This window comes from Stegostoma tigrinum, chromosome 2 (genome assembly GCF_030684315.1).
Source record: "Stegostoma tigrinum isolate sSteTig4 chromosome 2, sSteTig4.hap1, whole genome shotgun sequence".
Lineage (NCBI taxonomy): Eukaryota > Metazoa > Chordata > Chondrichthyes > Orectolobiformes > Stegostomatidae > Stegostoma > Stegostoma tigrinum.
In genome coordinates this window covers 105811396-105838400 of record NC_081355.1, presented here as the reverse complement: position 1 = coordinate 105838400, position 27005 = coordinate 105811396, and the positions used below count along the sequence as shown (strand labels likewise).

General features: G+C 42.6%; 1 protein-coding gene across 1 annotated transcript in view; it reads right to left on the bottom strand.

Moving 5' to 3' along the window:
- The window catches only part of kcnh8 (potassium voltage-gated channel, subfamily H (eag-related), member 8), a 381437-nt gene that overhangs the window by 6703 nt on the left and 347729 nt on the right, over positions 1 to 27005 (bottom strand). The window contains exon 15 of the mRNA XM_048548228.2: positions 26751 to 26830. Within this exon, the coding sequence (XP_048404185.1) occupies positions 26751 to 26830 (80 nt within the window). The remainder of the gene's footprint in view (positions 1 to 26750; positions 26831 to 27005) is intronic.

Genomic DNA, 27005 nt, shown 5'->3' with positions numbered 1-27005 from the left:
TGATGACTGTGAATCCATAGTCGATTGTTGGGAAAAACCCATCTGGTTTCACTAATGTCTCTGAGGGAAGGAAACTGGTCTGGACAATATGTGACTCCAGATTCACAGCATTGTGGTTGACTCTTGATTACCTTCTGGACGATTAGGGAGGGGCAATAAATGCTGCCTAGCCAGCAACACCGTCATCCCATGAATGAATAAAGAGGTTAAAAAAGAGTATTTAGTTTGAACTCTTGCTATCTGTTATTAAATTTCTAGCTAATTTTCTCTTATGGTCTAGTTTATTCATCCTGATTAAACGTTTAGTCATTCTCTGATGTTCTTTGTATTTTGACCAGTTATCTGACCCACCATTCATCTTTGCGCAATTATATGCCCTTACCTTAAGTTTGTTGATTTCCTTAACAGCTTACCATTGGGCTGCAGGGTTCCCAAGCGGAATATGAGTTGCTGTTCCTGCAACCTTCGGGTGGCATCATTGTGGCACTGCAGGAGGCCCATGAAGGACATGTCATCTAAAGAATGGGAGGGGGAGTTGAAATGGTTTGCGACTGGGAGGTGTAGTTGTTTATTGCAAACCGAGCGGAGGTGTTCTGCAAAGCGGTCCCCAAGCCTCCGCTTGGTTTCCCCAATGTAGAGGAAGCCACACCGGGTACAATGGATACAGCATACCACATTGACAGATATGCAGGTGAACATCTGCTTAACATGGAAAGTCATCTTGGGGCCTGGGATAGGGGTGAGGGAGGAAGTGTGGGAGCAAGTGTAGCATTTCCTGTGGTTGCAGGGGAAGGTGCCGGGTGTGGTGGGGTTGGAGGGCAGTGTGGAGCAAACAAGGGAGTAATGGAGAGAGTGGTCTCTCCGGAAAGCAGACAAGGGTGGGGATGGAAAAATGTCTTGGGTGGTGGGGTCGGATTGTAGATGGCAGAAGTGTCGCAGGATGATGCGTTGCATCCAGAGGTTGGTGGGGCGGTGTGTGAGGATGAGGGGGATCATCTAGAGGATGGAATTTTTGCAGGAGCGTCGGTGGGAGGAGGTGTATTCTAGGTAGCTGTGGGAGTCGGTAGGCTTGAAATGGACATCAGTTACAAGCTGGTTGCCTGAGATGGAGACTGAGAGGTCCAGGAAGGTGAGGGATGTGCTAGAGATGGCCCAGGTGAACTGAAGGTTGGGGTGGAAGGTGTTGGTGAAGTGGATGAACTGTTCGAGCTCCTCTGGGGAGCAAGAGGCGGCGCCAATACAGTCATCAATGTAACTGAGGAAGAGGTGGGTTTTAGAGCCTGTATAGGTGCGGATGAGGGACTGTTCCACGTAACCTACAAAGAGAGACAGGCATAGCTGGGGCCCATGCGTGTGCCCATGGTCACCACTTTGTCTGTAGGAAGTGGGAGGAATCAAAAGGGAAGTTGTTGAGGGTGAGGACGAGTTCGGCTAGGCGGATGAGGGTGTCGGTGGAGGGGGACTGCTCGGGCCTGCGGGGCAGGAGGAAGCGGAGGGTCTTGAGGCCATCTGCATGCGGAATACAGGTGTATAGGCACTGGACGTCCATGGTGAAAATGAGGTGTTGGGGGCCAGGGAATTGGAAGTTCTGGAGGAGGTGGAGGGCCTGGGTGGTGTCACGGACGTAGGTAGGAAGTTCCTGGACCAAAGGGGAGAAAATGGAGTCCAGATAGGTGTAGATGAGTTCGGTGGGGCAGGAACAGGCTGAGACAATGGGTCGACCAGGGCAGGCAGGTTTGTGGATTTTGGGAAGGAGATAGAAACGGGCCGTGTGAGGTTGGTGAATAATAAGGTTGGAGGCTGTGGGTGGGAGGTCCCCTGAGGTAATAAGGTCATGAATGGTGTTGGAGATGATGATTTGGTTGTCGGGGGTTGGGTCATGATCAAGGGGGCGGTAGGAGGAGGTGTCGGAGAGTTGGCGTTTGGCCTCGGCGATCTGGAGGTCAGTGCGCCATACCTACACAAGCCCCAAACCCCACCTCTTCCTTCATTACATTGATGACTGTATCGGCGCTGCCTCTTGCTCCCCAGAGGAGCTCGAACAGTTCATCCACTTCACCAACACCTTCCACCCCAACCTCAAGTTCACCTGGGCCATCTCCAACACATCCGTCACGTTCCTGGACCTCTCAGACTCCATCTCAGGCAACCAGCTTGTAACCGATGTCCATTTCAAGCCCACCAACTCCCACAGCTACCTAGAATACAACTCCTCCCACACACCCTCCTGCAAAAATTCCATCCCCTATTCCCAATTCCTCCGCCTCCGCTGCATCTGCTCCCACGATGAGGCATTCCACTCCCGCACATCCCAGATGTCCAAGTTCTTCAAGGACCGCAACTTTCCCCCGACAGTGTTCGAGAACGCCCATGACCGTGTCTCCCACATTTCCCGCAACACATCCCTCACACCTCGCCCCCGCCACAACCGCCCAAAGAGGATCACCCTCGTTCTCACACAACACCCCACCAACCTCTGGATACAATGCATCATCCTCTGACACTTCCCCATCTACAATCCGACCCCACCACCCAAGATATTTTTCCATCCCCACCCCTGTCTGCTTTCCGGAGAGACCACTCTCTCCGTTACTCCCTTGTTCGCTCCATACTGCCCTCCAACCCCACAACACCCGGCACCTTCCCCTGCAACCACAAGAAATGCTACACTTGCTCCCACACCTCCTCCCTCACCCCTATCCCAGGCCCCAAGATGACTTTCCATGTTAAGCAGAGGTTCACCTGCACATCTGCCAATGTGGTATACTGTATTCATTGTACCCGGTGTGGCTTCCTCTACATTGGGGAAATCAAGCAGAGGCTTGGGGACCGCTTTGCAGAACACCTCCGCTCGGTTCACAATAAACAACTGCACCTCCCAGTCTCAAACCATTTCAATTCCCCTTCCCCCACCGCATCCCAAAACCAGCCCAGTTCGTCCCGTCCCCCCACTGCACCACACAACCAGCCCAGTTCTTCCCCTCTCCCCACTGCATCCCTAAACCAGCCCAGCCTCTCTCTGCCTCCCTAACCTGTTCTTCGTCTCACCCATCCCTTCCTCCCACCCCAAGCCGCACCTCCATTTCCTACCTACTAACCTCATCCCACCTCCTTGACCTGTCCGTTTTCCCTGGACTGACCTATCCCCTCCCTACCTCCCCACCTATACTCTCCTCTCCACCTATCTTCTTTTCTCTCCATCTTCGGCCCACCTCCCCCTCTCTCCCTATTTATTCCAGAACCGTCACCCCGTCCCCCTCTCTGATGAAGGGTCTAGGCCCGAAACGTCAGCGTTTGTGGTCCTGAGATGCTGCTTGGCCTGCTGTGTTTATCCAGCTCCACACTTCACACTCGGATTCTCCAGCATCTACAGTTCCCATTATCTCTGATACAGCTTCCAACAATGTGTTATCTTCCAGATTGTTACAAATTGCTGCCTAAATGAATTCCTTCTTGTTGCCTCCTCAACCTCTCCAGACTATATTTTAATTATTATTTAGAATTACAGAATGGAATTCATTGCAGCACTCAACAAACCTCCCCACACCCCTCCACCCCACCATCCCCACACTCAACCAATTCCCATAACAGATGGGAGCTATCTCAAAACCCACCCAGATGGGTTTTTATGGAGGTGGATGTCCAATACCTCACTGAATCTTTGAGTAAGGCTGTGCGCATCCATTTTAAAAGGACTTGTATTTTTTGACCTATGTTGATAACATTTCCTTGGTGTTTGGAAATTCAATTGAGACAAACATAAAGAAGACACACTGGATTTGTTGAAGATGGGCCTAAATGCCCTGCTTATGGACCATGGGAAAACAACTGTTTCTTCCCCAAAACTAACATGGACTGTTTGTACCCCAGCCTTCGTATCTCCCTCTGACACTGCTGATGAGAGACCTGATGAGCCATGGGGTTGATCTCTGATTCTCACATCTTTATCACCACAAACGGCCCAGAAATCAGTCTCCCAACAGACACAGCAGCAACCATTCAGGCACTGAGCTCTCTATTCCTTTTGGACCACCCCAAAAATAACCGCCCCCCCGCCAACACCCCACACCTTCCTAACATCCCTAACTCTGACTAACCTACAACTGAATTCCCATACACTGATCACCCACTTAGATTTTCCAGCAGTGGCCATTCTATCATTCTACCTCAATTCGATTACACCAATTCGATTGCCAAACACTCTCCCATAATCACCAACCTTCTCATTCCAGTATTTTTAATCTCTGACTCTTGTGTATCCCTCATCCCTGACAAGTTCTGGTTTCTCCCCAGACTCCCATTAACCACAGAGCAACCCCTCCAAGCCCTCAGACCGCTGTGATTGTCACTCCTAATAATCGGTGAAAACACACATTTAGGCTGTGGCATCTTCTGCATCAAACCTGTCAACCCAGTTTGCTTCCATGTACAGAATCTGTTTGAAAAACATCAATGCACTTAAAAATTCTGTTCCAAATCAGTATCATCTTAAGTATTGGTGTTATTCTTGCAAATAATCTTTTTGCATCTTCTCCAGTATTTCTGCTTCTTTTCAATGAGTTGGTGATCAGAATGGTGCAAAGTACTTTAAATAAGGACATCCAAAGTTCAGTCTAAGTCTACCACTGTCTTTTCTACAGGTGGCAGAAAAGCACCTCACAGAGCTAGGGATGCAGTTTCGATTCTACTCTTGAGTGACTCTCTGTGGAGTTTGGATATGTTTGTGTGGGTTTCCCCTGGGTGCTCCGGTTTCCTCCCACAGTCCAAAAGATGTGCAGATTGGCCATGCTAAATTGCCCCATAGTGTTCAGGAATGTGTAGGTTGGGCTGGATTTCCCATGGGAAATGTAGGGTTATGGGAATAGGATAGAGGCATGCGTACAGATGATCTTTGGAGGGTCAGCGTAGACTCGATGGGTCAAAGGGTCTGCTTCAATGTTGTAGGGATGCTATGATAGAATAACTTGTCTTTTAAATTCTCTCTCTCTTTCTAGGAATGAACCCAGGTGCTAGATTTGTTTTTTGCAATGTCATTATTCAGCATTACTAGATTTTATGATTTGTGTGTTTGTACCCGAGAAGATCTGCTTAAATAGTTCTAATTGAAGTAGAAAAATCCTTCACGTAACTTTTCAAACAGCTGAAGTCCATCAATCGTGATTTCATTTGCAGCAGGCCTACCACAGATGAAACTGTTTTTGAAGCCAAGAAAAGATTCAGAACATCTTAGAAAGCAAGAAACATTTTGAGATCAAGGTCAAAAATAGAAAAAGAGCCGCCTATCACCTCTATTGCTGCCCAAGGTAAGAACAGCAGCAAGATTGAAAAGGTATCTGTCCAAACACACATATTCCAAGAACAAAAACCGTTCCTCAGTTCTGAGGAAGGGTTACCAGACCCGAAATGTTAACTCTATTTTTACCTTCATAGATGCTGCCAGACCTGCTGGGCTTTACCAGCAACTTTGCTTTTGTTCTTGATTTACAGCATCCGCTGTTCTTTCAGTTTTTATTACACATATTCCAGCCCTACTTTAGTACCCAAAGAAATCGATTGCTTATATCGGAAATTGATTTCTTCAAAATTGAGGTAATCCCATCAAAACTATTAGATACACCAAATCAGGTTGTAAATTAACACCAAAGGTTTGAACATGATAGATAGGGAAATATCTACGTTGCAACAGATTAACATGGAACAGGCAGCTAGAAAGAACTCTTATTTTCTAGCTTTGAATCAGTACTTTTGGTTTGTTTTATGTGAACTGTCAAAAGAAGTGATATTGACATGAGGCAAAAATACTTTACCAACCGTTGTGTGGGGATCTAGAATGGATTACCTGAAAGTCAGGTGGAAGCAAATTCAGTGAAGCCTTTCAAAAGAGAATTGGGTCATTATCTGAAGAAAAATGTGCAGAGCTACAGGGGAGTGGCTCTAGGTGCATTGCTCTCACACAGAATGAGCACAGAATTGAAAGATCAATTGTCCTCTTTCAGTGGTGTAAACATTTAATGATTCTGTGTTTAAAGTTTAAGTCTGAATGCATAGACATATTCTGACATTCAAGCACACAGCTGTGTGCAGACAGGTGGTCAAGAAATGCCACAGTGCATTGGACACTGTAAAAGCTATAAGCCCTGACATCAGCCAGACTGTGGAGCTCAAAACCTTAGCTTCATATCTAGCTGTGCCTTGAAACAAGCTGTTACATTACACCTACAGTTTGTAATTCTAAAAATATGGAAAAGTGCCTGGATATTTTCTGCTGCAGAAACATTCTCCTTCATCAATTATTACTGTATCAGTCTACTCAAAATCATCGGCGAAGTGGCTTAAGGAGTATCAATAGTTTTAAAAGCGCTAGTGACTCACGAATAACCTGCTCACTGAATAAATTTGCTAGACCACTCTGTCCCAGATGTAACTGCAGCTTTTCTCCAAAGGAATTTAGCTGTTTTTGCTGGAGGCCAATCATTACAAACTCAGGGCATTTGTGCAAAATTTCCTGAGGGATTAACCCTGGCCACAAAGTATAATCTAGAGCTGTTGACTAATGATTACACAATGTACAGCTCCATTCACAATAAATGTCACTGTGTTAAAATTCCCGAAATCTCACCCTAATGGCATTGTGGCTTGACCAACAGCAAATGGACTGCAGCGGTGTTAGAAGGCAGATCACGACCACCTTCTCAAGCTTGACAAGGAATGAGCAATAAATATTGGCCCAACTAGCAGTGTCCGTATCCCATGAATGAATAAAAAGGTAATGAGACAGTCCCTACACTAAAGCTTGACTCACATCTAGATTTAAGATAATAATTGCTTGTAAATCTGTAAGTTTCTCATATCGGGCAATGACTATTTAGAAGCAGTATAAAATGCACCAATCTCAAAGGCATTATGATAGCTGCGACTCATACCATCAATTCATTGAAACCCGCACTGGACCAACCACATAAATTCTTCGGCCACTAGTGATAGCCAGGGCTTGATACTTTGTGACAAAATGTCCTTCCCTTAACTCCCCAAGGCTTCTCCATCACCTGAACAGGAGTATGTTGAAACACTGCCCCTTAATTTGGATGGCTGAATGCAGTAACAAAACATAATAAAATCAACGCTGCTCAGGAAAATAAAGCAGTCAGTTTCATGAGAACTCCATTCATAAGGTTCAACATCTGCTTCTACAATCACTGGCATTGTGCAGCTACAATATGTACTACCTAAATTCCTTGAGGCTTCTCCAGCAAAATACCCCAAACCCACAAATTCTCCTGTCTAGTAAGTGAAAGTTACAGGGGAGCATCACCATCAGGAAACATCCTTCCAAGTTCTGCACCATGCTGGCCTGGAGGTGTGACTCTGTTTTAAAAGAAAACACTGCAGGATGATTTTGCCAATTTCCCTGAATGTGTGTTGATTTCCTTTGGAGGCTGTGAAGAGTCAATGTGTGCTCTGACAGTTGTCAGTCCTTGTCTTGTTAGTGGCTGCATTGTCACAATTTTCTTCTGAGAAACCAGTAGTCTGGCTAAACAAGGAACAAAAACAGAAGTTGCTATAAAAGCTCAGCAGGTCTGCCAGCATCCATGAAGGAAAAAACTGAGTTAACGTTTTGGACCCAGTGACCCGTCCTCAGTCAGGCTATCAACTATCAAACTGCCTTCAGTTTTTGAGAAATCAGAACACTGCTGCTTCTTTGAGTGTTGTCATTTAGTGTTGATCTAACTTGTTGGAACCTTGTCACCAGAGTGCCCTTATACTGCAGATTCCTGAATCACATCTGGGTGCCTTTGTCATTTTGGATAGGTCAAAATCCCCGTGAGTCTGGCTTACTCAGGAGACATTTTCACAGGAGGTTTCTTATGACACGTTCTCCTCCCTCTGTTTTATCATTAGCTTGAGAGTACTTTGATGAACTTGTAATGTGGATAAACCCATATTAGGCTGTAAATGATTGGAAACACTCATTGGCAAATTGAGGCCCATTTTTGGAGATGCCATTTGTGGAAAATATTGTCTTCAAAGAAATTATCATGGTCTTTGAGGTGGATTGATTGAACTTCTGGACCTCAGTCCATCAACAAAGATGAGAAAACTACCTTTGTAAAATTAAATAGATCAAGGTCATTGCATTTCCATGGCCAGCTGGAAAGGATGAGACTTTCTTTCATAGCATCTCTACAGTGTAGAAATAGCCCCTTCGGGCCAACAAGTCCACACTCACCCTTAGAGCATCCCACCCAGATCCATCTCCCTATAACCCACCTAATCTATCCATCCCTAAACACTACAGGCAATTTATCATGGCCAATCCACCTAGCCTGAAAATATTTGGACTGTGGGAGGAAACTGCAGCACCCGGAGGAAGCCCGGGCTGACATGAGGAGAATGAGCAAACCCCACACAGAGAGTTGCCTGAGGGTTGAATCAAACCAGGCTCCATAGCACTGTGAAGCAGCAGTGCTAATCACTGAGCTACCGTGAGTAGTACAGTTGGAAATCATGTCCCCAAGGGAACAAAATATACCAGGTCACCAGATTGCACCTTGTCTGGCAGTTGGAAATACCCAGATTTACCTCATGTATCTTTTGGAGGAAGTGCAGATTGAGACTTGCATAATGAAAAAAACTTCCTCACTTTAGAACATCAGGTCATTAATGATACTGATGCAATGACATTGTTTAAGAGACTGTTGGATGGCAGGGTTAATGAGGAGATAACTCCAGCCTGCCATTAAAGCTTACCTTGAGGATCTGCATGTTGAACGATGACTCTTCACCACTGCTCATATTTTCTGGAAGATTTGCTGCTTCCGTCCTGTTACCTGGTAGGGATATGTAAGGCCTGCCTGGTCTAATGTGGTGGAGGAAAACCACTTACTTGTCTAATGAGAAGTTATTGTCTTAACATGATGGAATTTAATCCATGATAGCAACAATGTACATGCTACAATAATGTGATAAGCATTTTAACAGGAACAATGAGAAAGAGCCAAATGTTAGGCCTTATTTCTGAAAAATCTGAAACTGTTCTCCCATCATCCATACGGCATCATCATAGCATGTGGTGCTTCAGACGCTCCCCCACATTAACCCTTTCAGACCCTCCTCCAGATTAACCTTTTCAGACCCTTTGCAAGGGAGCATATATTTTCCCTTGTTGGGCTATAAACAGGAATGGAATTGGACACTGCAGTATAACAAAGATACCAGGAGAGTTTTATAACTCGAAAATACCAAGAGGCATGCACTTTTAGCTGTACAATACTGTGTTGCTTTCGGAGTTCTGAGGAAGGGTCACCGGACCCGAAACGTTAACTCTGATTTTTTCTTCACAGATGCTGCCAAACCTGCCGATCTTTTCCAGCAACTTTGTTTTTGTTGGTGTACAATACTCTGTTGCTTTTGGAGACCTCAATGAGGTTGTTACGTTTGCGAGTTAGGCCAATGAATGAAAAGAACTGCCTGATGCCAGACCTTGGATTAATCAAGCTGCAGTTTGCTAAAGACTTGTGGGAGCAGTGCAGCTTGAAACAGCCAGAGTCAGCAAACAGAACACATTGATCTCTTGTCATTGAAAGGACAAACAAAGAAACAGAAACTTACAGGAAAAAATTAAAGCCCGAGGTCCACCCAATCAACCTCTGCATCAAAGAATAATCATCACTCTACAGACAGCAATGTGTCATCATTGCTAAATTCAGAAGGATTAAAATCCAAAGACCTTTACGTCTGGAGTTTTGATCTTCAGATTTTCCATCCGTACAATTTTTTGCGCATAATACCTATGTCAAACTATCCATCTTTAATCTGCCTCATTTGAGAATGAATGTGTGCAGGCTTGGGATTTTAAATGGGGTGGTTTAAGTCACATAACAGTAAATTAGTAATCATTTGTTTTCTTCTAATATTTGTGAAAGAATAGGTGTGTTTGCACTAAATAGAGTTTTTTTTGTTAAAGCTGGTATCAATTGCTTTTATCCTGCAACAGCAATCAGTCGGGTGAATTGATCACCTTGGTGGTTTAAATATTGTAATTTCACATTTGTGAGGGTTTGTGGAATAATGGGACAGTCTTATCAGAGTACTCTTCCCAGTTAAGTGGTAACACTTTCCAGAACGCTACGCACATTCTTCATCACGTAACTGAGCTTTGCAAGACCCCTGCAGTTTATTCACTGTGGGCGGTAACTAGTGGGCGGTTAAGGCAGCAAAGGCTGCTCTATCTCTTCAACAATCTTTTGTTTTCCTTCAGAGATAGTAAGAACTGATGCTGGAGTCAGAGATAACTCAGTGTGGAGCTGGATGAATATAGCAGGCCAGGCAGCATCAGAGGAGCAGGAAAGCTGGCGTTTTGGGTCGGGCCCTTTTTTCAGTGAATCTGCCTGGCCTGCTGTGTTCCTCCAGCTCCACGCTGGTTCTCCTTGTTTGGGCTGTTGATGGGTTCCTTGATGGAGTGTGCAAGCACTGATATGGTGTTTCCACTCGGCATATTTTGTGACTGTGTCATTCCACATCCCTGAAAGCAGGGAAATTGTGCATCTGCCCCAGCTGTGGGCTAAAATAGGAAAGGGCTGGAATTTTAGTGAAATCAATACATCATTAAATGGGAGGCACTAGAGGAAGAGGTAACCTAAAAAACCTAAAATCATAAGAAATAGGAGCATTTAGGCTCTAGTAGGCCAGTTAGCCTTTCAAGCCTGTCCTGTTGTTTTGTAAGATCACAACTGGCTCAGGCCTCAATCGTTGTCCAACTAGCTGAATGGGACTGCAGCAGTGGAAAGGAAAGTTGCACTCTCTTTATTTATCTTTTTTTCTTGTCTTATTCGAAGTTAATGTGAATTGAGCCACATGTGTACAGATGAGGTACACACTTTTCACTTTTTTAAACATTACATACATACGACATTACATGATTCAATTCAATTCAATTAACTCTGTGATATTTCAAAAATCTATCGACTTCTTCTTTAAATACTTTCAGTGGTCTAAACAGTCAAGCACTCTAATTGAGTTCTTACATGCTGCTAACTATGAGCATTACAATCACAGTAACCTTCCAGCTCCCATGCTGCTGTTACCCACGGTCTGCAGCCATATAGCAGTTTGACAGCAGATGTGGCACCACATAAGAAATACACAAACAGACCATTTATATAAGCTGATGAAACAATACATTTTCTGAAAACTTTGTATTCAGTGAATTCCTTTCAGTTCTGAAGGAGAATCAAAGCGGACTTGAAATGTTGACATTGTTGATCTTTTTACAGATGCTGCCACACCTGCTGAGTTTCTCCAGCAATTTCTGTGTTTGCTTCTGATTTCGAGTGTCTGCAGGGTTTTGATTTTAGTCAACGATCTTGCAATTTTAACTGTAAACGATATCATTAGAAACATAGGGTAGAATCTTCCCAGGCCTTGAATGACCCGGGCATTGGCAAGAAAGTTGCGAAAATCATGTGGGATCAGCACTAATGTGATTCTCAACATTGAAAGCAAGACACCCAATTCTCCAACCAGTGGTTGAATGGTGAGATGTGTTTAATTTGTGAGCAGCAAGAGGCCTATTTTTATCTATCCATGCATTAAAATCTCATTTTGAGCTAATCTTGCTTGAGTTGTATGCAGGTTCCCAACTGTTGTAGAAATTAGACAGTGAGAATTCCCACTGTGAAAGTCAGAGAGGTCACTCACTGGTTCGTTCTCTTGCCCTCCATCTCGGATAGTAGTCACAAATATCTTAAGGCCTGCTCAATACCCATGGCCGTCCCATCCACAGACTTGGCATCAGACACATAGTGGCCTCATGTCACATCTGTCATCCACTTACTGTGCAATTCTGCACTTTGGAGCACACTAGCGCCTTTGCTGGAAAATTGCTGCCAGGAACAGAACAGGCACCAACCTCATGGATTGGTAAGAATGCATCTTTGGGCTCCTTGCTTGTTGTGTCAGCACTCACTACCTCTGCACCTGCTAGGATGCTCACAGCACCTCTGCCAAGCCTTGATTTTTCTTTGCACTTTGCTCTCTCAGCTAGACCTTAAAGACTCATTGCATTACGACCTTGCCATGCTGTTTAGCACCAACATAAAACCAAGCTGCTAGTCATGGTTGTCATCAGTCAAGGATCAAAGGGAGATGCTGTTGCTGTTGCACACCATGCTGTGTCAATCTCATACCTGCACCATGCACTAGCAACAAACGCATTGAATGTCCTTAAGTGTGATGGACTTTTCTCAATTTCCTCATTCAAGTCAAGGAAGTCAATGTTCTGTCTGAGGTCCTGACACGGTAAGTCAAGGACAGTATTCACTATTAGTCCAGGGGCTTGGTACAGTCAGCGGCAGCTTAGGGTGTCTGGGTAAGGAGGTCTGTATCACTACAGTGCAGAAAATGTGCCCTGGTCAGTGCTGTAGGTCTGGTACAACCAGTTCATGATGTTGTGGCAAGTTAGTCAGGAAGCTTCACAGACATCAGTAAAGGGCCTGGTCAGTTGGGGCTATTCTTCTAAGTTGGTCAAAGGCTTGGGCCATGCTCTGTCCTTAGGCTCAGCTGGATGAAAGTCAAGGAGGGGTTACCATAAGACACTTCTGGAGCAGGGAAATGGGTGGTGTCAATTCTGGATATTGGAGGCAGCAATGCTGTGATGCAGAGGGGACAATAATTGTGAAGAGGGTAAATTCAACCTAGAAAGTTGAGGGAGATAAGAATGCATTGGAGAAATGCAATACTATGGGAGGGGGAGTCATTGACAGCCACCATCAGCCTGCCTTCAATGGGAGTGACAGTGCAGCATCATGGTCAGCATGATTAAACTAGAGGGCCAGGGCCTGGGGATCAAGTTGAAAATTGCAGTTGTAACTGAAAGTGACGTATGGAAATACCTGCAAGCTCAGTACTACTGGAAGGTGCCAGAAAGGAAGGAACATGGAGATGTGAAGGGACACCTTGGTTACCATGTTGTGGCTCATTGCATCAAGCATGACCTGCACTGCCTACTGTATTCATGCAACTCATAAATACACAATGGAAATGGAAAATGGCTGTAACCAGATCAGAGTGAGCAAAGTAAGTGGCTTTTTACTGTCTGAGCACATTAGCTGTACTTGTGAGGGGTGGATACCATACAAGAGTGGGAGACAAAGGCTACCCTTTGGAACAAGCTTATTACTCAAACTGGATCATGATGGAGCAGATAGTGAGTTTTCTGAAGAAGAGTTTCTGATGATTGGATTGGTCAGAAGTAACATTTCACTATACTCCACACACTGTGTGCTGCATATTCCTAGCATCCTCTGCCCTACACAACTGGAACAGATGACAAGAGGATATGATGGACTCTGTAGAGGCGGGAGAGCAGCAGTAGGCTTCTACAGAAGAATAAGAGGACTCTGAGTGGGAGGAATGTCACCTTCTACATTATAGTGTTCAACACAACAAACCAGACAGGACTTAATCGATACTTGGTTCCAGCCATTTCACTCTTTTTTACATTCTCTATGATAATTTGTTTAGATTAGTACTATGTGATATTTTGTATTGGTTTTATATAGCTTTGAAATCATAAGGAACTTTTTACAATGTTTCTTTTGTCCTTTCAAAACTGAGGAACCTTTTCCAATCATTCAACTTCAGACAGGAAACAAAATCACGAAATGGACATTTTGCTTGTTAACCTGTTAAAACATCACCGAAACAGAGGCTGAAAAGAAAATAAACCAGAAAGGCAGTCATAAATGTTTGATTTAATCAGGACTTCACCAAGTGAGTGAAGATTGTGACCAGAAGCCCAGAAGCAGTAACCATTGGCTCCTGACTGCGTATGCCTTTCTTTTCTAAAGCAGAGATAATCAGCACTTTAAACTATCTTCTTATCTTAGTGAAAGATCATAACGTAACAATAACTAAACTTACTGTAGAGAATGGACCAAAAGATAACTGTCACCTTAAGGAACCAGTAAGGAAATAGCAAGAGGTGGTATCAGGCTGTGTTCATCAGCCTTAAGAGCCAATTAAAGATTGATTATGTGCCTTTTAAACCAGTTAGCACGAAGACATGGCTCACTCAGGCAATTTAGAATGCATTACTGCTATTGATAATGCCATGGATTGTGGCTTGGAAATAATTAATAAGCAACAGCCTTTAATGAAGAAGGTACACAAGGCATTTGTAAGTAAAGTTATCCTGCTGTCCAATCAGAAGCAGAGGACCCTCAAGGTGTGAGAGCAAGACAGAGTCAGAGTGCGGACCTGTATCCCAAGCTGAACAGAACAGCTAGCACCATTATAGGCCCATGAATCTCTGCTTTGAAAAGTATTATTTATAATCCACCTAGTTTTGTGTCTTCCGTAAATTTGAAAACATTACATTTTATTCCTTTATCCAAATTATTGATGTCTACTGTGAACAGTTGGAGCCCAAGCTCTAATTCATCATGTACCACATGAGTCACCTCCTTCTACTCTTAAAAAAAGACCCTTTCATTCCCGCTCTATACTCGTGCAAAATTTATTGAAATGTGGAAGAATGGGGATAGTGACTGCCTGTGATCCTGATCTTTAAAAGAACAGAATATAACAATTGACTGCTGTAAAAGCTGGAAGCACGAAAGCAGACATTTTAAAACATTTGGGTAAAATCAGATACATAACCTACAGAGTATTATTACTACGTACCTCTGAGGTTTAGGGACCAGAGAAAGGTCTGACTTGCTGACCCGATGTACTGTCAACAACTGTCCGTACAAGCAAAGGGTAGAATTAAATTCTGAGGGGATTCTGACAATTAAAAGCTGTTTTATCTTTTTCTGCTGTAATGTATGGGACTGTTATAATCATTTGAGGCAATATTTTAAACCCTTCATGTCTTCATACAAGGCAATTACATAAATATGGCAGATTAAAATTTATTGAAAGACTGACTTAAAAAGACTCGAATTGCTGATGCAGCTTTCCAAACGTTTCGGAAATGTACCCATTGATTTCCATCTGTTAAATGTACAGCTGTCGCAAGGAGCCCTGTGGAGCAACTTCTGCCTCAGATATTATTGCAAACTTATGTAACAATGAAAACTAAACAGCTATCACTTCTCACTTTTCTGTTTTTCTGTATGACAAACAGTAATCTACACACAATTTATTATTCTTATGTCTACTGTACACAGCAGCACATAGGCAATGAAAACGTCAACATTTACTGATTCAGAATATCCAGGTAAAAATTCCAGCCGCTTTTTAAAAGATGTAGGCCAACACGTTCACTTGAGCTATAGGTTATGTACTGATCAGGTTCATTTTACTTTATCTTCTTGTGTCTTAGTTTTGCATGAGTGCCAGATGAATTGGCATATCTCCTCTCTCTGCATTTGGTCTGCTTGATCTACTGAACACCTCTTGCAAGATAAAGTGATCCTACATTTTGAAGCTTTAGTACTAACGCTAAGAGCTAATTTTAAGGTTTAACTAAGTTCACCATCATCCTCTGCTGATGTTGAGGAGATTTTTATTTTTTTCTAACTGGTCTTTTTTTGATCTAATATTTAAGCTCAATGCCATTCATCCTGAGTTCGAGTGAAAAGATTGGAAAAGCGAGTTCCCAGAACTTCCAGTCTCTGATGGTTCAATGAGAATTGTCAGGAAGTTTGAAATTCCAGTGCACAATTGCCCTGTTCTCTGGGACACATGAAGAGGAGCTCAGCCATCAAACTTGCCCTGCCATTCAATACAATCATGGCTGATTAATCATATTAATACATTTACCCTACTGCAAGAGGCGGTTTCTTTAATTTACCTCATCTCTAGATACCTCTGAGGCGTAAGACACAATACAGACCAGAAGAAGTAGTGCCTTGCTGACCTGACTGAGATACTCGAATGCTTGAGTCTATAGGTGTGAGGCTGGAAAAGCATAGCAGGTCAAACAGCATCCGTGGAGCGGGTAAGTCAATATTTTGGGCTGAAGCCCTTCAGGACTGAAAGATTGACTTACCTGCTCCATGGATGCTGTTTGAGCTGCCCTGCTTTTTCAGCCTCATACATGTAGATTGTGGCTTCCAGCAGCTGAAATCCTTATTGTCTCCAAGAAACCTGGATGCTTCACTGCTGTTTCCCTGATTACTGTATTACCTGTAATGATTAACACCATGCCCTCGCTTTCATTACTGTTATGATTAATACCATTACTGTTTGATGGGATGTAAACAATTTTTACCAATGTTTATTGACCCTTGTCATTGCTTACCTCCCCTGAAAGAAGTTCCACATTCTGTTCTTGTGATCTGAGATCTTCCGTCTGACACACAGGCAAAAAATTTCCAACTTTAAATTGGAATCAGAGATTTTGGATAGTTCTGATTTATTTAGCTGGATATATATCAGAGAATGTTAAACATAACTCCTACTTAGCCATGCCACTGAGCACCGTGACTCCCCACCACAACATCCTATGTCCCAGTTCTCCCTGATTTTGGAACACTCCGGTAAGTGCCTTTTCCGAGTCTTTACACCGCTCGTCGATGTTTGTCTACTCTCTAGCATCACCACAGACCAAGGACCAGGTGATACTGGTGTTATAGGAGGCTGGTTGTTTTCATCATTATCAGTGGGGCCCAACTGATGATGTGCCCTGGTTTTGCTCACTTGTCACTGGAGAGCTGTCAAGTGTCAGTGACAGAGTGAGTCTTAATGTCGTATACTGGCTCGATAACAACTTCTTCCATGAAGGCAGTTGCATCAGCTGTTTCCTCACCAGTCTCAGTTATCGTTTTTGTCTCTGCCAAGCTTTATGTCTCGATAACTTTTGTTGTAAAAGGTTTGGGTGGCAATGCTTATCTCAACCGTAGGGTGGGCTGTCCTTACAGTGCCTTCTTCAACGTTATCGATGTCATCCAATACAGGGTGAGCCGGCTCCTGTCAGACCGAACTCAGCTCCATGTATGGTAGGAGGTAATGTCTCAATGTCGCTGTCTCGACCTTGTTGCGGATATTACACATGTACAACCGAATTACTTATCACAGCTCGCGGTTGTGGACAATGCTGCGGGGAGGTTGTTTATCCGGGATGCTTTTCCCAGTCTGACTTGCTTCAACTCCCTGGTCTGACCTCATTCACTTCATCACTTGACTCTTCCTTCAGACACAACGTGTCTAGCCCCAATCTCATTGTGCCTTCTGACCTGACCTTACTGCCCTGAACCCACATACTGTCTACCCACTAATACACATGCACATTTGACTATTCACTCATGCATTCACATACGCGTTTATTCACTAAAGACTGAAAAGTTCTAGGACATTTCAACACTTTCTAGAATATAAGAGCAAGTGCTGTATAAGGTGCATATAGCTTCTCTTCCCTCCTACCCACCACCAAAACCTCAACAATCAGACGCAAGGAGGAAGCAGTTCAATGCATGATATATTCCCCGTTTCGGAACAAACTGGGATCACAAGACACGGCCAGAAATATAGAACACCGTCAGGGCTTAGGAAAGTAGGAATGCAGCGCTAATCTGATAATGATCGCTGCTTTGTAGATGATCTGGGCCAGTATTATCATTATGCTACGTTTCTACTGTCAGTAGCATAAAGTCAGATACTGACAGTTTAGCCCCTTAATTAAATTCTAAACTTGTGATACCTCAATGTTGGTTTAATTGAAGCAAAAAGCAACTCTTCATTTAGACTTTAACCTTCTCAGCAGCTTCAAGTGAAGAAGTGAAATGAGCTCACAAAGAATTGAATATATCACATATAACCAAGAAATTGGGGCAGCACTGTGGCTCAGTGGGTGGGATTCTTTTGTAGGGTTGGTGTGGACTTGAGGGGCTGAATGCATGCTTCCACACTGTAGGGATTCTGTGATTGTATGGAATTGTTGCAGAGATTCTTTAACACAGCTATTATGATGCTGGAGCATTACGACATGTTCACAATATAGTCATGAATTTTGCCACAGATATAAAGCTGGATCTATGAGTAGTGTCACAATCCTGGCTTCATGCAGTTTATTGACAGCTAGCATCTGTGCCATTCTGGCAATTAATGTCTTAATATGGATTCACAATTGTTATGAAAGTTTATAATCACAACAGGGCGGCACAGTGGCTCATTGGCTAGCACTGCTGCCTCTCATCGCCAGTGGCCCGGGTTTGAAACTCCACCCCTGGCTGTATGTCTGTGTGGGGTTTGCACATTCTCCTGTTATCTGAGTGAGATTCTTCTGGATGCTCCAATTTCCTCTCATAATCCAAAGATGTACGGGTTAGGTGGATTAGCCATTCTGTCCAGTCATATAACATAGAACAATACAGCACAGAACAGGCCCTTCAGCCCTCAACGTCGTGCCGGCCTGTGAACTAATCTAAGCCCATCCCCCTACACTATCCCATCATCATCCATGTCATGTACAGGGTAAGTGGATTAGTTATGCTAAATGCATCCTGACAGGCACAGGTGAGGGGGTAGGTCTCAATAGAATGCACTTTGGAGGATAGGTGTGGACTCAATGGGCTGAATGGCCTGCTTCCACAGTGCAGAGATTCTATGTTTCCACACCCACTGAATAAGGAATTTTAAAAAGGAATTTGGGTGATCCTTCACTGAGTTTACAGCATTTTTAAGGTTGCTGTTCAGGGTTAGAGGGTTAAACCTTTAGCTCTGATATTTTTAATAAGTTCATTTCAATCAGTTTTGGTGTAGTTCAATAGAATTGGTGCTGCTTTTCCTTTGGTGCATCATAAATCTTTATGTTTCTTTGTTTAAAAAGTACATTAGCAACCTCTTACGGACCATGGATGGTTCATCCTTCTCAGTGGGTCTTTTTTATTGAGCGGAATAAATTTTTTTTGAATGTTCTGAAATATCCCCTTACATGTGTGCCCCTGTTAGCTACTGACCTTTTCATTAGTCTATTTTCTCAGCCCATTTTTAACATTTTCTTCACACCTCCGTAATCACCCTTATTTACGGTGAGAAAATTGGGTTGTAGCCCAAATTGCTCTCTTCAAACTACATTTGAAATTCCATTATGTTGCAATCACTAACCTCTAGAGGACCCTTAGCTACCAGGTCTGTTATTAGCTCTACTTCATATGCTGGGGTCGATGTGACTGTAAAAATTCCAATAAATTGGGGTCATAAGTCACCAGATAAGGGACAGTTTTAACTAAAGAATATTGAGGTAAGTTAATGATGAAAGAAATGGAGTAGATTTGCAAGCCAAAATTCTTCATCAAAGAAGTAGATCATAATAAAATATTCATGATAGTGACAGAGAAACATTTGAGAGCATAATATACAGTAACATTAATGAAACTTAGGAAGGTACAGGTTATTCAGGGACAGTCAATTCAGGTTTATAAAATGCAAGTCATGTTTGATTAATTTAATCTAATCCTTCATTGAACTGAATATGTGGCTTATAAAAGACTTCTGGTAATGTCCCAAAAAGGATAATTCTTTCATATGTTTCATGCTCATGGTGTTAAAAATAAACTGACAGCATGGACTGAGGGATTGGTGAAGGATAAAAAGCTAGTGATACATCTAGCGGTAGTAATTGGAACAGCTGCTGCTGATAATGCTGGACATATCAGATCCAGCCTGAAACGTGGCTTGATAGGTCATAAGTTTTATATTTGCATTTAGTTTACTGCAGTGGTCAATCACCGAGCAAATTGATTGATTGATTTAATCTAATTCTTCATTGAACTGAATATGTGGCTTCTAAAAGGCTTCTGGTAATGGAATAGTGTAGGTTAAATGGGCTTCAGATTGGTTTCACAGGTCGGTGCAACATCGAGGGCCGAAGGGCCTGTACTGTGCTGTAATGTTTTATGCTCTATGTTCTATATTGGTGTGTGTGCCAGAGTATAGTGAAAATCTTTGTTTATGAGCAGTACCGGCAGATCATTGTAAGCCAGGATGTACAGATCAGAGATTGTAAAAAGACTTAGGCAGAAGCATACAGGTTACATTGCACAGAGCGTGCACTAGGCAAGGTCAACATTATTTGACGCTATTGTAATGCTATCACATCCTTTGAAGTCAGAAAGTTGCTTGTTATTGTCTCTTTGTTTGCATAAAGGTAATTTATATCAATATTCTGCTTCAGTCTTCATAATGGAGGACACCGCAAACATAACAAAGATAACAGGTAAGTGAGGTGTTAATAGGAAGAAAGGACATGTAACAGTTTCTAATACAAGGACCTGATGGCTTACATCCAAAGGTTTTCAAGGAAATGTCTGCTGAGGCAGTGGAAACATTGGTTGAAGCGTCTTAGAATTCACTGGATTTTGGGGGTCCTTCCGATTAGAAAATTCTTTGCTCTCTCGCACATTGTTCAAGAAATGATGAAGACAGAAAGAAGGAAGCTATAGACTAGTTGACATAATCTCTAAATTTGGGAAAATGCTAGAGTCCATTATAAGGAAGAAATAGCAGGACATACAGAAAATCTTTACACAACCAAATAGAGTCAACGTAGTTTGCTGAAAGGAAAATCATGTCTGACAAATTTGCCAGTGTCCCTTGAGGAAATAACAAACAGAGCTGATAAAGGTAACTGTTGGATGAAGTGTATTTAGATTTCCAGAAGATATTCAATAAGGTATCACATAAAAGGTATTGCATAAGATTGGAGCTCGCAGTATTGGGGCGAATGTAATAGCATGGTTTAAAGATTAGTGAATACACCGAAGACAGAAAGGCAGGATTAACAGGTCATTTTCAGGTTGGAAAGTCAAAATGAGTGGTGTGCCTCAAGGACAAGTATTAAAGGCTCACTTATTTACTATTTATAAGGTTAGTTTGGAGGGTGGAGCAGAGAGTGATGTAACCAAATTTGCTGATGATCCAAAAATAGATGTGAGGACTTGTTGCAATGACATAACAAGGAATCTGCAAAGGAATGTAGATATGTTGAGTGATTAGGTGAAAACTCGGCAGATGGAGTTTGATGCAGGAAAGCGTGAAGTCATGTACTCCCCAGCCAATTTTCAGTTTTGGCAAAACAAAGGTATAGTCAAGGTACAGTTAGAATTATTGGGGAATTACATATTTTTATTGTATCAATGAATAAATGAGGACAGTATCTCATATGTCTTTGTTTTATTGACTGAGGGGCTATACTCCGATTCTAAACTCAAAAGTTTAAATTTACTGTCACATATTAAAAATGTTACTCATGAACATTTCTAAAGAAACTTGACTGCTTTATTCTTTCAAATGCTGTCACATTTCCTTTTAAATATGTTTATTACACATAATGGAACTATAAATGTTTTTGATAATTACACCTGTGGCCTTGTTTCCAAGGTTGTTCGCATTTTCAGATGTCACCTTCATAGCAAAATTTACTGAGAAATTTAAAGCCTCACTTACCACTGAAAACTTTTATTAAAGTTATATATGGTCCATTGGCTATGTTATTTTTATGCAGCAATTTTAATCCCCTTGTTGGCAATAGCATAAATTTTTTTTAATGTGATTAAATTAAATGGAAGACAATGCTGTGAATGTTGTATCTTTTTCTCACAGTGCAATCTCTGATCTCTGGTAAGCGTGTCAATGAGCATTGCTCAGCTATTGCTGCACATTGGAACGAATGCCTGGTTTGACCATTGTATTTTTAAAATAAAAGCCATGACCAAGAATATGAGATTCATAGCAGCAGGGTTAGGATAGATTTAGGTGTAAACCAGTGATATATTTAGCCTTATGAAAATGCACATTTGTGAAGTGCGCAATATGTGATTCCAGTAGGGCTCTCCTGGAGCAGCATCTGTTACAGTTGCTCAAAACATCAGAAGTTTCCAGTTCAAGGACTCAACATATGCTTCTCTAGTTATGTTTTTTAAAAATCATTGAACTAAATTTTACCTTGGAGAGTCAACTGGGTTTGGGTGGCTTGGTTTTGATGATTAAAACCAGGAAATTACAGGACTTTGGGAAGTCAACTTCAACTTGCTAATTCCTATATTTCACTTGAGTATGTTAGGCAGTGACACATGACCACATTAGGAACACCAAATTTGTAATTACCATATGTAAATTACTCAATTAGAGCAATATTTCAACACACTTTTGACTTTAATGTTCAGTCCATGGCTTTCCTGAAATTAGTCACTGGAAACAGCAATGAAAACAAGTTGAATCAATCCCAGAAAAATATGTTGATAAATATTTAATACTTTGGGCTCCCTTCTTTCCCTTGAATGGGAGAGTGTTTATTCTCAGAACATTTGGTGAAATATTATTTTTGCACCTTGGAGTTCTACTCTAACGCATTGGGATTGGTGCTGCTTATTCTGCTTTAGATTAGACCTCAGGTGAGGATCCAGGTCTCTGGAAATTGGAATAACCATTATTTATCTTCTTCCAAGCAATGCCATTGACACTGAGCACACCTGCAACCAGCATCCCCAACTCCCTCATCGATCCCATTATTTCATGTCCTTGTTATGAAGCAGGTTAGAAAGCCAATTACCACATAGGAATCAAGAATGGATTCTTGTCATTAAAGAGTAATAGTAGTAATGACTTGTCCTCTCCTGTTTTCTGGGAAGACCCTTCCAAAGACTCTTTGTTCATCCCTTTTTGCAACTAAAAGACTTCAACTTTCTCTTCTACACTTACATTGTGCAAACTGCAGTGATTGAAACGAGCTAAAAGAAGCCTGCTCAGATTTCTATTGTAGAGCCTTTGATTCTGGGTTACAGCATAGAAAGAGGCATAATTTTGGTGTATTCTATATACCAGTAGAGCAAAAGTAAATTATGAAAATATATACATTAAAACATTAAGTTTTCATTCATAAGTACAATCAGTTAAACTTAAATTGACACAGCGCAATTTATGCCAGTTTCATTTTGGCAACGGGATTTACATACAGACTGTCAACAAATGCGTCTGGTGATTTTTACCATTTCTTTCGATTGCAATGTCCTAACTAAAAATACCAGAATGAGACAAGTAGTTGAATAGCACATCAGAAGTAATTTTCCGATGGGCCTTCAATGGATGATGCCAAAATTTAATCAAGATGTAAGCAACCTGGAGAGAAAATTTGTGGACAGTTGTATATAACATAGAAAAGTACAGCACAGTACAGGCCCTTCGCCCCACGATGTTGTGCCGTGGATTAATCCTAATCCAAAAATAAAATAACCTAACCTACATTCCCCTCAATTCACTGCTGTCCATGTGCATGTCCAGCAGTCACTTAAATGTCACTAATGACTCCGCTTCCACGACTACCACTGGCAAAGTATTCCATGCGCTCACAACTCTCTGGGTGAAGAACCTCCCTCTGACGTCTCCTCTATACCTTCCTCCTCATACCTTAAAATTATGACCCCACGTGGCAGTCAATCCTGCCCTGAGGAAAAGTCTCTGGCTATCGACTCTATCCATGCCTCTCATTACCTTGTACACCTAGATCAGGTCACCTCTCTTCCTCCTTCTCTCCAGAGAGAAAAGTCCGAGCTCAGTCAACCTCTCCTCATAAGACAAGCCCTCCAGTCCAGGCAGCATCCTGGTAAACCTCCTTTGCACCCTCTCCAAAGCCTCCACATCTTTCCTCTAATAGGGTGACCAGAACTGGACACAATATTCCAAGTGTGGTCTCACCAGGATTTTGTAGAGCTGCAGCAAAACCTCACGGCTCTTAAACTCGATCCTCCTGTTAATGAAAGCCAAAACACCATATGCTTTCTTAACAACCTTATCCACTTGGGTGGCAACTTTGAGGGAGCTATGCACTCGAACACCAAGATCCCGCTGTTCCTCCACACTGCCGAGAATCCTGCCTTTAATCCTATATTCAGCATTTAAGCTCGACCTTCCAAAATGCATCACTTCACATTTATCCAGGTTGAACTCCATCTGCCATTTCTCAGCCCAGCTCTGCGTACTGTCAATGTCTTGCTGAAGCCTGCAATAGCCCTCGATACTATCAACGGCACCTCCAACCTTTGTGTCATCAGCAAACGTACTAACCCACCCCTCAACCTCCTCATCCAAGTCATTTATAAAAACTACAAAGAGCAGAGGCCCAAGAATAGAGCCCTGCTGGACACCACTCAGCACTGGCTTCCAGGCAGAATACTTACCATCTACAACCACTCTCTGCCTCCTGTCAACCAACCAATTCTGAATCCAGACAGCCAAATCTCCCTGTATCCCATACCTCCTGACTTTATGAATGAGCCTGCCGTGGGGAACCTTATCAAATGCCTTGCTGAAGCCCATGTACACCACATCTACTGCTCAACCCTCGTCATCCTGTCTCGTGACTTCCTCAAAGAACTCAATAAGATTTGTGAGGCATGGCCTGCCCCTCACAAAGCCTTGCTGACTCCCTTTAATCACGCTATGCTTTTCCAAATAGTCTTAAATCCTATCCTCAGAATTCTTTCCAAAACCTTGCTGACCACAGACGTAAGACTGACTGGCCTGTAATTTCCAGGGATTTCCCTATTCCCTTTCTTGAAAAGAGGAACAACATTTGCCTCCCTCCAATCTTCCGGTACAACTCCCGTGGAGAGTGAGGAAGCAAAGATCTTCACCAGCTGCTTAGCAACCTCCTTTCTTGCTTCCCGGAGCAACCTAGGATAAATCTGGTCTGGCCCTGGGAACTTATCAATCTTAATGTTCGCTAAAATTTCCAGCACATCAACTTCCTCAATCTCGATCTATTCAAGCCTGTTTTCCTGCTCCTCAAAGTTCTCATTCACAACAAGGTCCCTTTCCTTACTGAAAACCGAAGCAAAAAACTCATTTAGGGCTTCCCCTATCTGCTCAGACTCCATGCACAAGTTCCCTACGCTATCCCTGATTGGCCATACCTTCTCCCTGATCATTCTCTTGTTTCTCACATATGAGTAAAATACCTTCGGGTTCTCCCTAATCCTTCAGTCCAAGCCTTTTTCGTGCCCCCTCCTGGCCCTCCTCAGTCCGCTTTTGAGCTTCTTCTGAGCAAGCCTGTAATCCTCTAAAGCTGTGCTAGACCCTTGCTTCCTCCACCTTACGTAAGCTGCCTTTTTCTTTTTGACAAGAAGTACCTCTGTTCCTGTCATCCAAGGCTCCTTAATCTTACCCCTTCTTACCTGTCTCAGAGGACCAAACGTATGCATCACTCGCAACAACTGCTCCTTAAACAGCCTCCACATGTCTGTTGTGCCCTTTCTGTGGAACAATTGCTCCCAATCTGTACTTCCCAACTCCTGTCTGATAGCATCACAGTTTCCTTTTCCCCAGTTAAATAACTTGCCCTGGTAACTGCTCCTTTCCCTTTCCCAGGCTATGGTAAATGTGAGGCTGTTGTGGTCACTGTCACCAAAGTGTACTCTGCGAGATCTGATACCTGTTCGGGCTCATCGCCGAGCACGAAATCCAAAATAGCCTCCCCCCTCGTCGGTCTGTCCACATACCGAGTTAGGAAACTCTCCTGAACACACCTGACAACAACGGCTCCATCCAAACCAACTGCACTAAGGTGGTTCCAATCAATTTTGTGAAAGTTGAAGTCACCCATAACAACAACACTGCTACGTTTGCACTTTTCAACAATCAGCCGGCCTATGAGTTCTTCGATCTCCCTACTGCTATTTGCAGGTCTGTAGAAAACCCCCAATCAGGTGACTGCTCCCTTGCTGTTCCTAACTTCCACCCATACGAACTCAGTCAACAAACCTTCCTCGGCAACCTTCATTTCTCTTGCTGTGATGCACTCTCTGATTAGCTACGCTAAACCCCCTCCTCTTCACCACCACCCCCCCCCCGTTCTTTTTAAATGTCCTAAACCCTGGAACATCTAGCAACCATTCCTGCCCCTGTGAAACCCACGTTTCCATTATGGCCACAACATCATAGTCCCAAGTACTGATCCATGTGGGAATTACAGGAACCTGGTTTGATGAGGAAACAATGTCATTTCTCTGTTATTTTGAAAAATAAATTGATTCTTTTCTTTAAAGTTGACAATGCAAGTAATGGCTGAATATGTTGAGTAAATTTCAGTGAAGATCTGACGTACAAATGAGGGCTCCTTATGTTTGGTTATTACTGATCTATGCTTAAACTTTCCAGAACTAGTGAAACAACATGTCCCTATAGATACAGGACATGCTCTTCATACTGGACACCTAAGAATGTATACACATGCGTGCAGAATAATACTTTATAAAGTCAAGAATGATCTCTTCATGTGTAACATGGTCACAGAGTTGTACATCACAGAAAAAGAGCCTTTGATCCAACTCTTCAATACCAACCAGATATCCTTCTAAAAATCTAGTCCATTGGCCAGCATTTGACCCATTTCCCTCTAAACCCTTCCTATTCATGTATCCATCCAGATGCCTTTCAAATTATGTAATTAAACCAGCCTCCACACTTTCTCTGGCAGATTATTCCACACACGCACCACCCTCTATATGATGAAGTTGCCGCTTCGGTCTCTTTTAAATCTTTCCCCTCTCACCTTATACCAACACCCCTTGCCCTGGGTAATAGACCTTGGCTATTCATTATATTCATGCCCCTCATGATTTTATAAACCTCTACAAGGTCACCCCTCAGCCTTTGACCTTCCAGGGAAAATGAAACCTCAGCCTATTCAGCCTCTCCCTATCACTCAAACATTTAAATATTTCTAAATGTAATCCTGTCTGAGGGGATTCTGTTTTGCTATTTCATGCTGAATTATGCTTTTCAGTTTGATAAATAATAATTCGTCATACCTCATCATTCAGCTTTTTGATTTGCTGCTTTGTCTCTTCAGCTTTAGCAGCCAGCATGGCAGGTGTAACTTGATCAAAGTCTGTGAACATTAAATGGGAATTTACAAACTTGTGTTTTCCTCCAATTCAACTGTGCGGTGTACTGATGATTACACTTACAGAAGCAATTTTAATTATTTGAAAATGCTAGCATTTTAAAAATAACATTCAGAAGAATTTAACTCAATTGTGGGATTTGCATAAGACACTGAAATT